We start from the raw sequence: 15,905 nt of genomic DNA on the forward strand, positions 1-15,905 counted from the left end.
TAACAGTGTAACTACACATTATTAAATGCAGGTACTCTAAGTGTAAGTGCAATGCAACAACAAATGTAAATAATAAGTGTATTGTATCAAATGCTTAAGTACATAGTGGTTAAAGACACCTTATATAAAGTGGGACCTATGTAGCTATGCTGTATTCAAATAAACAGTTCTTAGTTTGTTTTAGTGTTTTAGTAACTTTAGCAACTGTCTATCTATGGATAATTCTATTTACAACACTCTTTGCCATGCATTAATTAACTGGTTCACTGACTGAATGTTTTCCTATGAGTGTGAGAAATTGTCATTTTATGGGTATTTGAGGAGCTGTGTTTGACAGCAATCTAGAGTTTAGAACAATTATGTTATAATGGGACAGAATATTTAAACTGTTGCATAAAGTACTCTGAATAGGCTACTTTAAAATACTTCTATCCTCTCTGACTGAGGTTTTCATATGTTTGTGTGTAAGCAGATGTGTTTTGGTGTGCATGTGTTTGACCGGCCAACATCAATTACGTATCAATTACGTAAATAAGTTGCTTCAGACTATAAGTCGCAGGACCTTTCAGGTGATGAAAAAAACACCTATTTCCCGGAAAATAAGGTAAGTTTAAAAATCAGCTCTCACAGCTGCTGTATTCGATTGTGTGTTTGATGACACATTAATCAGACAACGAATGCATCTCAGTTTCTTATGATACGATTAAAAAAAAAACATGACTGCGAGAAACATGAAGGCATATACAGAAACATTAGATAACATCTCACAAAGTGTAGCATTGCTTATTCCTCTACATTCATAGTTTTATCCTTAATCTTTACCATTTTACCATGTTTTTCTGCTTTTGTACTTTTTCAACTGCATGTATATTTCTCTTTTTCTTGTTTTCTTTCTTTTTGCCGCTTGTCTACATCTTGCGTTTTGATGCATGCATTCATTTTCTTTTTGTTTTACATGGATTATTGCATCAATCTCAAACCTCTGCTGATCAGGAACCACCGTAAAAACAGCAAACAACTGCGTGAGGGATTGACATCGGTCTCAACCCACCAATGCTCAAGAACCACCACCACAACAACAACAAACAATTGCGGTAAGTCATGGCATCCGCTCATGTTATCGCTTCCTGCACTGCATGCCACATGTTTACTATAGCTTCTTCCATCAGCAGTGAGGGATTTACATGTGATAAATGTAAGGAATTACTCAGGCTGACGGACAAGGTTAATGAGTTGGAGACACACATCCAAACACTAGTGGAGTTCAGTGAGAAAGATGTCTGAGTGGTGTTCGGAGAATAGCATAGGATTTATAGACAATTGGAAGAGTTTTTGGGGTAGACGTGACCTGCTAAAGAGAGACGGACTCCATCCCTCCAGAGAAGGTGCTGCTCTCCTCTCTAGTAATTTGGCTCATAGTCAAAAAATAGTGATAATATGTGACTAACTGGGGCCCAGGTCAGGAAGCAGACAGTATGGCTTAACCATCCATCTGCAAGCTGCCTTGGGACATCACACAGGTCACATAAACTACAACACATAGAGACAATATCACCTAGGTATCATATAGAAACTGTGTCTGTTCCCCAAATTACCAAACACAAACCCCTCACTAAATAATTTAGAAAAAATGTGATTGTTTAAACTTGAAAATAACAAAAAATTGAAGATAAACATCATATAAATGTAGGACTTCTCAACATTTGATCTCTTTCAACCAAAGCACTAATTGTAAATGAAATGATTACAGATAATAGTTTGTATTCACTCTGTTTGACTGAAAGCAGGCTTATTAATTTAAATGAGTTACTACAATTTACAGTGATGTTTTTAGTGTTACTCATAGGACAGGATATAAGTTTAAGTCTTTTGAAATAAAAATGCTTAATGTGACATTGTTGTCTTTTGCCCTTGCAATATAGATCACCCGGGCCATATTCTGATTTCCTCTGTGAATTTGCAGATTTTCTACCAGATCTAGTAGTTAATTTGGATAGAGCTATAATTGTTGGTGACTTAAACATTCACATACAGTGGATATAAAAAGTCTACACACCCCTGTTAAAACAGCAGGTTTTTGTGATTAAAGATAAATCATATCAGAAATTTTGCAACTTTAATGTAAAAATTACAACCTATGCAATGCCACTGAAAACCAAAGTGACATGTTTCAGAGAAAAAAAATAAAAATAAAAAATGTAGAATAACGTAACTGCATAAGTGTGCATATCCCTGAACTAATACATAGTTAAATCACCCTTTGATTTTATTACAGCACTCAGTCTGTTTGAATAAGAGTCTATTAGCTTGGCACATCTTGACTTGGGAATATTTTCCCACTCTTCTTTGCAAAAAATGTTCCAGATCTGTCAAATTGTGAGGGCATCTCCTATATATGGCCCTCTTCAGGTCCCCCCACAGATTTTCTATAGGATTCAGGTCTGGGCTCTGGCTAGGCCATTCCAAAACTTTAATCTTTTTTTGCTGAAGCCATTTTTTTGTTGATTTGGATGTGTGCTTTGGATCACTGTCATGCTGACAATGTGAAAGATCTCGTCATTTTCAGCTTTCTAGAAGACGCCAGAAGGTTCTGTGCCAAAATTGACTGGTACATGGAGCTATTCATGATTCCCTCCACCTTCACTAAAGCCCCAGTTCCAGCTGAAGAAAAGCAGCCCCAAAGCATGATGCTGCCACCACCATGCTTCACCATGGGTATGGTGTTCTTTTGCTGATGTGCTGTGTTGTTTTTGCGCCAAATGTACCTTTTACGATTTTGGGCAAAAAGTTCAATCTTGGTCTCATCAGACCATAACACATTTTTCCACATGGTTTTGGGAGACTGGATAAGTTTTTTGTGGGCTTGGATGTTTTTTTCATCAGAAAAGGCTTGTGTCTTGCCACCCTGCCCCATAGCCTAGACAGATGAAGAATACAGGAGATAGTTGTCACATGTTGGGAGCAACCAGTACTTGCCAGAAAGAGCTGCAGCTCCTTTAATGTTGCTGTAGGCCTCTTGACAGCCTCCCTGACCGGTTTTCTCTTTGTCTTCTCATCAATTTTGGAAGGAAGTCCTATTCTTGATAATGTCACTGTTGTGCCATACTTTCTCCACTTGTTGATGACTGTCTTCACTGTGTTCCATGGTATACCTAAAGCCTTGGAACATTTTTTGTAGTCCTCACCTGAGTGATATATTTCAACAATGAGATCCCATTGATACTTTGTTAGCCTATGGCCCTTGTAGTAGCATGCAACCAAGAAGATGTCAGAAAAATCCTACAAGAACAGCTGAGATTAATTTGAACGATAACAAAATGTTATCGTTCAGATTAAACTATTCTTTTGACTACTAAAAATAGCTTCACATGTAGGGAGCAATCCCAAATCTTCCAGATTTGTCTCAAATACTCAGTAAGCCAAAAAGTCTACAAGAACTTGATGTAATCACAGAAAATATAAATACATTTTTGATAGTGTCTTCCCCCTTTGATTAAATAAGAATAAAGAAAAAAGCCTCGCACCATGGTACAATGATCACACTCATGCTCTCAAGAGAGCAGTTCGGAAAATGGAGCGTAAGTGGAAGAATACAAAATTAGAGGTATTTCGTGGTGCATGGAAGGATAGTGTCTGTAGCTACAGACAGGCATTAAAAACTGCTAGGTCAGCATATTTTGGCAAACTTATAGAAAATAACCTCAACAATCCTAGGTGTTTATTCAGTACTGTGGCTAAATTGGTTAGGAATAAAGCCTCTATTGAACCAGATATTCCATTGCAGCACAATAGTAATGACTTCATTCATTTCTTTAAGGATAAAATGGAAATCATCAGAAATAAAATAGGAATTATGCAATCGTCTGTCACAGCATCTCAGAAAACAGTGTCTTATAATTTTCCCTCACGAGCAACATGAATCCTTTGCTATCATAATGTAGGTCATGAAGAGCAAACAAAAGTTATCGAAACATCAAAAGCAACAACATGTATGTTAGATCCAATACCAACTAAGCTCTTAAAAGAGGTATTCCCTGTAATCTCAGAACCTCTTCTTAATATTATAATCTCCTCACTATCCTTAGGACATGTCTTAAGACATTTTAAAATGGCAGTTATCAAACTGCTTATTAAAAATCCACAGCTTGATCCTGGAGAATTGGCTTAATATAGACTGATTTCAAATCTCCCATTTATGTCAAAAATACTAGAAAAGGTAGTAATACTAGAACAAATTTGAAGAGGTTTCTTACCTGAGGCACTTTTGTTGGCACTAGACCCATAGATGAATAAATCAACACCATGGTGTTTGGTCACATGACACATGAAGTTTAACCCTTAAATGACTCTGCGGGGTCGTACAAGGTTAAATATGCTTCCCCTGGGAGATATTATCAGGAATAGTAGAATAAGTTTCCACTGTTATGCCGATGATACCCAACTTTATATTTCTTTGAAACCTGATGAAGTTTCACAACTCTCCAAATCAGCAGAGTGTATCAATGAAATCAAAGATTGGATGGCCAGAAATGTCCTTCATCTCAATTCCGACAAAACAGGTACTAGTTATTGGACCAAAATCCTCTAAAAAAAATAAATAAATAAGCCATTAAAATATAATTTGACTCTTGATGGGTATACCGTTACATCATCTTCTAAAGCACATAACTTAGGTGTTATATTTGACATTAATCTGTCTTTTGAAAATCGCATTTCCAATTTTATTAGAACAGTTTTCTTCCACCTCAGAACTATAGCTAAATTACAACACATGCTCTCTGTTGCTGATGCTGAAAAACTAATTCATACGTTCATGACCTCAAGACTAGATTATTGTAATGCATTACTGGGAGGATGTCCTGCAAGTTCAATAAATGAACTTCAATTGGTTCAAAATGCAGCAGCCAGAGTGCTGACTAGATCCAAAAAATATGATCATATTAGCCCCATTTTATCGTTGTTACATTGGCAACCTGTTAAATCTCATATTCATTTAAAATTTTGGTTAATTGCATACAAAACTTTGAATGATATTGTTCCGCAGTACTTAAGTGACCTTCTACCAAGCTATATTCCATCACATTCATTACGATCACAAAATTCTGGCCTGTTAATAGTACCTAGAATATCAAAATCCACAAAAGGAGGTACATCCTTTTCCTATTTGGCTCCTAAACTATGGAATAGTCTTCCTAACATTGTCTGGGACTCAGACACACACTCTCAGTTTAAGTCTAGACTAAAGATTCATCTATTCAGCCAGGTATACATCTAACTTATCCATCAACTAATAATTAAGCTGCTTTAGTTAGGTCTGCTGGAACCAGAAACACTTCTCATAATCTATAACTCTGCAATTAATTTAATGGCATCTAAGCTAATATTATTTTGTTTGTTTCCCTGTCTCAACCAATCCCTAAGTTACCAGAGCCAGCAGAATCCAGGTCCGTTCCTGTTTGGTGTCGGACTCCACTGCTACGTGTTGAGTGATTACTACTAACTGCAGCCGGTGCCAGCCAGACATCACTTCAGTCTACTACGATGGACTTTAGAGGATGAACAATGCTAACTCCAACCGTAAAATATGGGATACTTCATATGCCACTGCCTGAACCTTGGATTTAGGATGGACCTCATGGAACCTCACCGAAATTACCTGCCGGTTGAACTGTGATGCACCTCACTGATCTCTGCCTGCATCACCTTGGTCTAATGATGGACTACACTCTTAAAAGGAATACATAGACTACATCCAACTAACAAAGGGCAATGCATTTATGTGAACTTCTGCAGTTAATACAGGATGGACTTCATAGACATTAGTCATTGATATTACAGTTCATACAAAATCTTGTTGTTTAAACACTGGCCCTTAACACTTACTTAGTTTACTAATTGTTTTGTTATTAACACTTTTTGTTGATTCTTGTATAAAAAACAGGAACAAAACATATATATGCAGAATCTATTTTAATCCCCATTATTTCCCCCCTCCCTCCCTATCCCCACACTGTCCCTCAACAAACATCCCTGTGGTCAAAGCCTAAATTACACAATGCACACATATAAACAAACAAAAACAAATATTTGAGAAGATCAAAAATATAATAATCAACAAATAAAGAGAAAAGAAAGAATTCCACAAAGAGCAGAATTCACAATTATTACCAAAATTTTGTCTCTCTCCACACGGTTTTCACTATATTTGTCACCTACTTTAACCCTCATGGGTCGACGGATGCTATAAAGTGTCTACTTTTATTTGTGTACACTCACAATAACAACAAAACCTTGTGCTTTTGTAAAATAAAGAAAATAAACCGGGTGCGCTTTCAGCCGTCTCTGTCTCCGCAAGCATCTTTCTGAAACAAAATCATGAACTGAAACTCCGCAAATGCTTATCAGACAAACATGAAACTTATGTCTAAAGAAAGCTTAAAATGTCTACTTTTAAATAAAACAATTCAAATTTAAAACAAATATTCTCCTGCAATGTAATCTGTATGAAACAAAGTGATGTACAGTTTCTCCTGGCTCAGCTAATTATCCCTAATGTGATCACACCCACCAGCAGAGCACGCTATTCATACGGTAATGTGCTGAGACGATCGATGCAAATGGTAAACGCCCCCGAGGCAAGTTTTATATATATGTTATATTTAAGAAGCCCGTGGATCAGACACCCACTCATGAAACTTTTGAACAGTGCACACCTGTGATAAGCCCACCCAAGCCATAATTTCCACCTTCAGTGCATCATAGTCCCCTAACGAGTCGGTCGGAAGGGAACAGTATGCCCGCTGCGCTTCCCCCGTAAGGAAGGGCACCAAAATGCAGGACCATTCCCCTTGTGCGCGGACATCACTCGTGAGCGGACATCACCTCAAAGGTATGGAGATAGGCTTCTACATCATCCTGCTCTGTGAGCTTAGTCAGCAATTGGTGGGCGGTGTTTCTCACCTCTGGTGTTCGCTTAAGCTCTACTGCTTCCGTTCGCAGATGCACAATCTCCTGCTCCTCTTGAGTCAGTCCAGTGGCGAGTTTTTCTGAGATCTGCTGCTGGCAGAGTGAAACTTCAAACAATCGATGAATAAGGTCCTCCATGATGGGAGAGAGAAATCAGAATCTGCAGAACTGACAAACAATACGTGGTAAATGATGTGTCTGTCCTCACTCTGAACTTAAGCCCAGCATTCTCCACCAATGTAGCGGGATGAGAATGAGACACAGACAGCAGTATAAAAATGTTTCACCCTAGAGGGGCCTTTATTGGGGAAGATTTACATGAAGGTGAAGATGAAGGAAAACGGTAATGTGCTTGTGTTCCAATGTCAGGTGCTGTCAACGTTGTGCTGTAGTTTCTCAGTGTTCTGGTGGCTGTATCTCTGGAGCACAGTTATTGTCTCTGCTTTCTAGTCTGTTAATGAAAAGACAAGAAGCAAACATGAGAATGTGGTTGTAACAAAACTCCAAGTTCGGGTATGGAAAGGAGGAGACAGGGAGCAGTGACACGCTTTAGGTAACGCTTTATTTCTCTTCTGTGCAGCAGATACACTCTTTCGGGTTTTTCACGCAGTTCAATAATTCACTCTCAAAAAATAAACCAACTTCTTTACAAACACTCAATAGCTTCGGTCAGCTGTTGGCAATGCTGCACACTGTTTTTAAGGCGTCTCTCCACTATCACTGTAATGAGAAACAGCTGATGAGAAACAGCTGTTAGAAATTATGTCAACCAGCTTGATGAGCCACACCACTCCCTCTCTCCTGCAGACAGACACACGACCACGCCCCATCACCACAGTGGTGTCCACACGTGGCTCACCTTGTCTGAGTTTCCTTGCTCCTTATGTCTCCCTTGCCTAACAAGGGAGATTGCTCTCAGCTGTTTCCAATCACAGTGCTCCTCACTAGTGTGATTGATTACGGTTGCAGGGGCGACGCTGACTCTGGTTTGCGAGGCTCTCCACACTGTCCTGTGCATGAGTGAAAGCAGCTAAATCAAGAAGTCTTTCTGTAGCAAGCCTTTCATCTTCTCTCACCTTTCTTAAAGCATTTCTTTGTTTGACTTGATGATATCTGCTGCTGATATCTGCTCCAGAAGCCCTCGCTCTGGTGCTTTTAGCATGAATTGCTTTCTACTCCTAACTTTACTCATGAAGGTAACAAGGTCTATTTCCTTTTGGCTTCCCTCACTGTTTTCCTCAGATTGTAGGAAGCTGTTTTGTATTCATCCATGTTGCCAGTCAACAGCCCTGCGTTATAAGCAGCTGTGAGCGTGTTTAGAGTCTTCCGCATGGATCGATCTACCCATGGCTTCTGACTGGGAAGAAACCTTTACAGAGTGTGTGGGAATAGTCTCTCCTATCAGAAACTCTGTATCACCAAGCATTGCTGCTGTAAACTCACTGATGTCATCAGAGCTGCACCGGAACATCTCCCAGTCTGCGTCCTCCAGTGCGTCTTGTAGCGAGGCTTGTGATTGGTCTGACCAGTGCCGCACCTCCCACGTCACCGGATCTTCCCTCTGCAGCCTTTGTTTATATTTTGGGAGTAGTAAAATGGCTGCATGGTCTGATTTACCAAGTGGCAGTGTTTTATGGCCTTATAGCAATCCCTGTGTTGTGTATAATAATGATCCTGCATCCTTTCTCCCTCTGTACTGCAGGTTATGTGTTGATAAAAATCCGGCATTACTTTTTTCAAGTTAGACTTGTTAAAGTCACCGATAATCACCAATGCTGCATCTATATTCGATATTTGTAGCAGTCCAATGTCTCTGTGTAATGTTGATAAAGCAGTATCTGAGTGGGCCTGAGGTGGAATATAAACAGTCACAATGATGGCGGAGGTGAACCCTCAGCCAGAATAAAAAGGAATGCATTTGACGGCGAGGTATTCTAAGTCTGGTGTGCATAATTCCATAAGACGATGGGTGCTCCCTGCACTGCCCCATTTGTCATTGATAAATACACACACTCCACCACCCCGGATTTTCCCCGAGTTCTCCATCCTGTCCATACGGTGAATGGAGAACCCAGGCAGCTGTACAATGTGGTCCAGAATGGTTGGTGTGAGCCATGTCTCGGTGAGACAAAGAGTCCCTGAAGTCTCACTGGAACTGGATCTGGGCTCTGAGGTCATCCAGTTTGTTGTCAATGGACTGGACATTAGCTAACAATATGCTGGGCACTGGTGTGGAGTGTGCCCTGGCTTGTACCCAGTTCCTTACTCTTTTTTATGGTTCTTTTCCCTTGTCGTCGTCACTGCCTCAGGAGACTAAGTCCATTGTTTATCTAGCTCAGAGTAATCTCCAGAGGCCAGTCGGGGTCAGGATAAAAACGGGAATAACAGTGGTGAGTAAAGTTTATTCCAATGTTGATTAAAGTTAGATGGTCCTCTGTTAAATGTCCATGGGCTAACTCAAGTATAATGCAAAAAACAAGGCAAAAAACAAAATAAAGTACACAAAAATTGCAATGTGGGTTGCAAGCACTAACGTAGGCAGCCTTCCTCAGCGGCGCCATTTTGAACTGTTAAGTGTAAGGTTAGTAAACTATAAGGTCCTCATCTCATGTAAGTGGTCATGATTTTATACATTTGTTTAAAAATTACAAATCGTTTCTTTAGGAGTAAAACTTTTTAATGGGAAAAAAATGACTGATTTCACCTTTAATCAAAAGGGTCAAAGACATGCAACACAGAAATACACAGCCATTGAGGGAATTTTAACAATCCGTTAGATTGTTTAACATCAACTAAACTCTGTCTTAACAACAGAAAGAAATCACAGTTCTGACATTTACCTTGAATTAAATTATCAGAATACACTCTGCTGTGCTCCGAATGTTTTTTTTTTTTGTTGTTTTTTTTTTTGTTTTTTAATCCTTGCTAACCAGGTTGCCCTTTGTCTCACACAAAGTTTTCTAGTTTTATCTCCTTAAAACAAAAACCCGCGTTTATACAAAGAAACCCGAACATTCTCTTAAAAACCCCATTATTTGTGTAGTAAAATGTGATTAGAATTTAAAGTGCTTAATACAGTAGGCTACGAATCTGAAAATGGCAATATATGTTGAACATTTATATGCTGAAAATAAATGTTCATAAATGGTTTTTACTGATATAAAAAAAGGTCACATATATACACATGCAACACATATTTAAAAATATGATAAAAATTGCAATTTTCATATATGTAACATTTTTTTCAAAAAACTTGTGGAATTTAAATTTGTACATAAATGCTCAAATATATGAACTCTACTGGTATTTGTGTGTATATGGCCATATATCAGATCTCAGTAACAGACAATGTAATAATTGCAACAGGCCTAATTATTGAATCCTCAATTGTGTATTTCACCTAAATGTATGGTATTTTTGTTTATAATTCTTTTTTTTTTCTTTTTTTTTTTTTGCTTGCTAACTGCATATCCAGTTAATGTACACTAAAATAATTACATGTTATTGTATTTACAATGTAATTAACACAAATACAGAGGTATATAATGACGATTTGTGAGTTTTCACTGCAAAACAACCCCCCCCCCCCCCCCAAAAAAAAAAAGAAAATGGAGCAAATTGCATCGCAAAATTTAAGAAAACCTGCAGCAAATTCAGACATTTTGGGCTGCAAAAATCATGAAAAAGTGCTGCGAAATCCTGGTGGGACTGTATAGAGCTGCTCAGCCATGACGTCAATTTGTAGGCAAACCCGGAAGTCTAATTTGCCATGGGTTCCCTCTGGATTTTTATAATGGGTTTTACAACTTACATTATGAGTAAATTAAGGTCTGTGGAAAACATTATTTGAAGATATGTGGACGTTTTGTTCTACAACATAAATTGCACACTTTCAAACCTCAAACTGTCACGGTCCTGTCACTCTGTCAGTCTGGGTTTTTGGGTGACAGGACCGTGACAACAACATTCTATGTCTGTCTTGTGTTTCATTTTCTGTTTCTGTGTGAGTGCACGGCTTTGGTTGTTATTTCACTGCCATGCGCTTCTGGGTTGGTCTCAAATTTCATGTTCAGAGCATGGTGTCTGGATCGTGACTTCCCTGTCTGGTTCGGTTTCGATTGGTTTCGGGATTCAGACAGTCATGCTCCATGTTCTGTCTGTTATTGGCGTGAGTGCATTGCGCTTATGTCATCTTGGCGGCACGCACTCACGTCAATTGTTTATGTCTGTCTCTCGTGACCACGGGCATGCTTCATGTTGTGCTCGTGTTACGCTATGTGCCCTGGTCACGAGCTATCTTCACGTTGTGCTGAGGTTCGGTCACTTAAGTCTGAGGTGTCGGGTTTGTGTCTCGCACAGGTGTCCTGTCTCACTTTGTCGCCTGTTGCGTGCATTGCATGGCATTTACCTGTCGCTACGCATTCTCTCCTCTTGTCTGTCGATTGGGATGAAAGAATGAATGAATGAAAGAACATTACATTTATATAGTGCTTTTCTGACACTACACTCAAAGCACTTTACACAGTAAACAGGGGACTCTCCTCAACCACCACCAGTGTACAGTGTCCATCTGGATGATGTGACGGCAGCCATAGTGCGCCAGTACACTCACCACACACCAGCTGTTGGTGGAGAGGAGAAAGAAAGAGTTATAGAACCAATTAATGTTACACCTGCCCTTGTTACACCTGCCCTGCCCATTAACCTGTTTGATTTCCTTCCCTATTTTAGTCTCCTCGTGTGTGCTGTCCAGTGCCAGTTCGTCTTGTGCTTGTTTCATGTTCATGCCGGTCCTGTCTGCCTTCCCGTCTGTCAGTTCCGGTTGGTGATGGAAACAGTTCATCTGCCCCCAGCCTGTCATCTAGTTTGTTGCCCTGGACTGTGTTTTTTCCCCTATGGGGTAGTTTTTTTAACTCTGCATTTGGGTCCTGCCTCTGCTTCAGCCTGTGATGCAGATGTGAATTTGGAACCCGCTATGTGGTTTTTTGTATTATTTATCTCCTTTTCTCCCAATTTGGAATGCCAAATTCCCACTACTTAGTAGGTCCTCGTGGTGACGCGGTTACTCACCTCAATCCGGGTGGTGGAGGGCAAGTCTCAGTTGCCTCCACTTCTGAGACCGTCAATCTGCGGATCTTATCACGAGGATCGCTGTGCATGACACCGCGGAGACTCCGCATGTGGAGGCTCGTGCTATTCTCCGTGATCCATGCACAATTTACCACGTGTCCCATTGAGAGCGAGAACCACTAATCGCGAACACGAGGAGGTTACCCCATGTGACTCTACCCTCCCTAGCAACCGGGCCAATTTGGGTACCTGCTCATGTAGGGGTACAAGGAAATGAGGAGGTGGATCATGTCACTAAACAGGCTCTAAGACACTCTGATATACAGTAGAGTTTAGTGTTCCAATGAGTAAAATGGAAGTGAAAGGACTAATTAAAAGGGGCTGTAAATGGGATGTGGCAAGAAAAATGGGATAGTGAGACAAAGGGGCATCATATAGGTAATATCCAAAGATAAGTTGGGCTTGATAGAAACAATTATGTCAATAGAAGATAAGATATCATAATATCTAAACTCAGAGTTGGGCACTCCTCACTTATCAGTCAATTTACATCATTGGCAAACACAAATCTGGATACTGTGCTAGATGTGGTCTTCTTAAAACAGTTGAACATGTACTAATAAAGTGTTTAGGTAATGATAATTAAAGATTACAGCTTATAGATGCATTAAAGTCTATAGGAATTACTCCATTTTCACTGCGGAGTCTACTAAATAAGGATTCAACAGTATATAAAGCTCTGCTAATATATTTGAAGGATGCAGATTGAGAAACAGGATTTAAGAATTTAAGTGTTTTTTTTTCTCTCTTTCCCTTAACGTCAATGCTCAACACTCCATCCCAGTAAGTGGCAGAAATGCACCATAAGCTGGTTTGCCAACCGCCATGAACATTAAAGAAGACGTTTCTCATGGGTGTAATACTCATCCCTGCCTCCAGAGGGGGATAACCAGTGAATTGTGCAGAAATGTGAGATAGAAGAAGATGCACAAGCAAGTATTGTTGTATGTTCATGCTGATTTTGTCAATCCATCTAAAGTCCTGATTGAGGAAAGTTATTTTGTTCAACACTTATGTAAGTTGATAATTAAATATGTTAATACTCGTATGAGTACCTTTTTTCTGTATTGTTCAATCTCTGTTTCTCCAGATCTTGTGAGTAACTGTGCTGTATAATGGAAATGTTTGTTTGATGCAGGATTGTTTGAAACAGCTTTTGATGTTTGTTAAATTGACTTGTATAGTTTGTATTGGGACTTTTTTTTTGTGTATGACTGGCCTGTTGGAGACTTTTATTCTTGATGTTAAATTGGATTATAAAGGACCTGTTATTTATACTCATCATCATTTCATCTCCTTCAACTCATTTAAAGCCTGCCTGCATTCATGTATCCACTTTAAATGAGACATTTGAGACTGAACTATTTTAATGCCAAATTCTGTTACTTGATTTTGTAATATTCAGTATGTCAATTTTGTGTTGTGTTTTTGTTGCAAATTATCATCATTAAACTATTTTTATAATGAACATTGAATAACCCCCTTTAATCCATATAACTGTTGAGGGTATTTTAGATTTCATACAGATGGTTATAGCCTAGCTTTGGTTATACATGGTAAATGGGGCATTTCCTACTGTACAACAAGGGGATATTGTATAAATGAAGGAATCTGTCTTTTCTTCTTTTTCTTTTTCTTTTTTCAGATCATCCTACAATTGAAGAAAGAAAAGAAGGTGGTATATAATGAGGAACAACTTCAAGTGTAACAACTGAAGTTTACTGGCATACTATTACAAAAATGCAGTGTGTTAAAGAAGAGTTTAAAGAGGAGAGTGAAGACATCAGTATTACAGAATCATGCAGAATTAAACATGAAGATGCTGAGGAACAAAGAGGTTGGTGTTCATTCTTGATTCTTCACATTGATTGATGTGGGCCATTAAGGCCATTTTCACACCTGGCTTGTTTAGAGGATTTATTTCAGAACCTGGTGCATTTTCTCTCTTAATTCGGTTTAAGCACATATGAACACAGCAATCACACTTGAAACTGCACCAAAACAATCAGTCCGAGACCACCGATTGCAAACCAACTCTGGAGCGGTTCACTTGTGGTGAGAATGTAATCCAACCCAAAAGACCAATGAACCAAATATCCCTTTAAAAACAATGAACATACCTGATGGATCTTTGGAGAACACATCTGTAAGTCAGCATGTCACAATAACCGATAATCAAAACCTGTATATAGCCTTTTGGCGACTACATTACATATAATTGCACATTTAAGATAGGAGTTGTTTAATAATTCCTGAGGTAACTTTAGTACGATCGCTTCTGTCTTTTGAATAGAGGCAACAAACGGGTCACAAACGGGTATAGAGGAAGTGGCCCAATTAAGCCCACCCAAATCTAAGTTGTACATGTTTTCTTATAGAAATGTTAACAGCCTTCCAATAAAGTGAGTACTAAATCAACGATTAATCTCTCATCTAAACACTCATGTTATGTTTTGTCGTAAACGGACAAAATTAGTTTACTTCATTTAATTGGAAACGTGGAAAGTCTGGAGTGGGCTTATGACCAACATGTGTACCATTTAAGCCCCCATGTGTTCTTAAGCCCACTATGCTTTTAAAAATGTAAATGCTTTGCATTTTACTAAATAAATACCTCAATTTGGGTTTAGATATTTAGATTTAGACTAGAGGTCAACTGATATATTAGATTTAATATATCAGATAGTTGCGTTTTCTTGGTTTTTATTTTATTTTTATTATTCTTATTTATTTTTTCTCCCCAATTTAATCCAGGTGTTGGAGGACGAATCTCAGTTGCCTCTGAGACCATCAATCCGCACTAATCACGTGGCTTGTTGAGGGCATTACCACGGAGACATAGTGTATGTGGAGGCTTCACACTGTTCTCCACGGCATCCATGCACGAGCCCCACCGAGAGCGAACCACACTATAGCAAACACAAGAAGGTTAACCCATGTGACTCTACCCTCCCTAGCAACCGGGCCAATTTGGTTGCTTAGGAGACCTGGCTGGAGTCACTCAGCACGCCCTGGATTCGAACTCGTGACTCCAGGGGTGGTAGTCAGCGTCTTTACTCACTGAGCTACCCAGGCCCCCGATGGTTATTTTTTCTAATAACAAATTTTTATTGATTTATGCAGCAAATCACACAGACATAATAGAAAATACAACCTCAAACCACATGAAATCAAATCTTTTTTTTTTCCTCCCCGAGCAATAATCCCTCCACCCCACCCGACACAAACAAGCACTCTAGTAATAAACTTGAACACAAAGACACACAAACATAAACACACACACGGCAGCTGCATGTGGCTCTCTCTCTCTCCTGAACTGCCGCATCTCGTTGCATTTATCCCTCTCCTTGGCACGCCCGGCCCCGTCCTCCTCCTTGTCACCGTAGATTTATAAGTTAATTATCAGTAGTAAATCAATCATTAATGTAAACCTTGTATGAATATGCCGCCTGAGTTTTTGCTTTTGTTCGGCCGTTCACAACTTCGCATTCTTCAGAAGACCAAGCGCTAACAAATTACATTGCGTGAGTGCACGTGCACAGGAGCGGTTTTGTAGTTTTCCCTTTCGTAGTGTTTGCTTTTAAAGTTTCCCAAACTTTTCTCTGCTCTGAAAAAATTACTTCTGTCCAAGCTTCCTAATTTTATGATGTTATGTACAAAAAAACAAAACAACGTAAGAGCATGGTCAAATAAATACGTCTGAAATATAAATGTGATATTTACGAGAGGGCACATTGTTATATAATACAATGTGTTCATCTGAGGGCACATATATACAATGCCATTATAAATTACCTTTAAAAAGAAAA

The 15,905-nt window shown here is 39.1% G+C and overlaps 2 protein-coding genes across 2 annotated transcripts in view; both read left to right on the forward strand.

The window, feature by feature from the left end:
* The window catches only part of LOC127440565 (oocyte zinc finger protein XlCOF6-like), a 119,458-nt gene that overhangs the window by 62,245 nt on the left and 41,308 nt on the right, over nt 1–15,905 (forward strand). The window contains exon 2 of the mRNA XM_051697241.1: nt 13,742–13,933. Coding sequence (XP_051553201.1) covers nt 13,837–13,933 — 97 coding nt within the window. The 5' untranslated portion in view covers nt 13,742–13,836. The remainder of the gene's footprint in view (nt 1–13,741; nt 13,934–15,905) is intronic.
* The window catches only part of LOC127440800 (gastrula zinc finger protein XlCGF57.1-like), a 93,954-nt gene continuing 91,064 nt past the window's right edge, over nt 13,016–15,905 (forward strand). Inside the window, exon 1 of the mRNA XM_051697713.1 lies at nt 13,016–13,111. The gene's annotated coding sequence lies outside the window, so the exon portion shown is untranslated. The remainder of the gene's footprint in view (nt 13,112–15,905) is intronic.

Source organism: Myxocyprinus asiaticus, chromosome 5 (assembly GCF_019703515.2).
Source record: "Myxocyprinus asiaticus isolate MX2 ecotype Aquarium Trade chromosome 5, UBuf_Myxa_2, whole genome shotgun sequence".
Classification (NCBI taxonomy): domain Eukaryota; kingdom Metazoa; phylum Chordata; class Actinopteri; order Cypriniformes; family Catostomidae; genus Myxocyprinus; species Myxocyprinus asiaticus.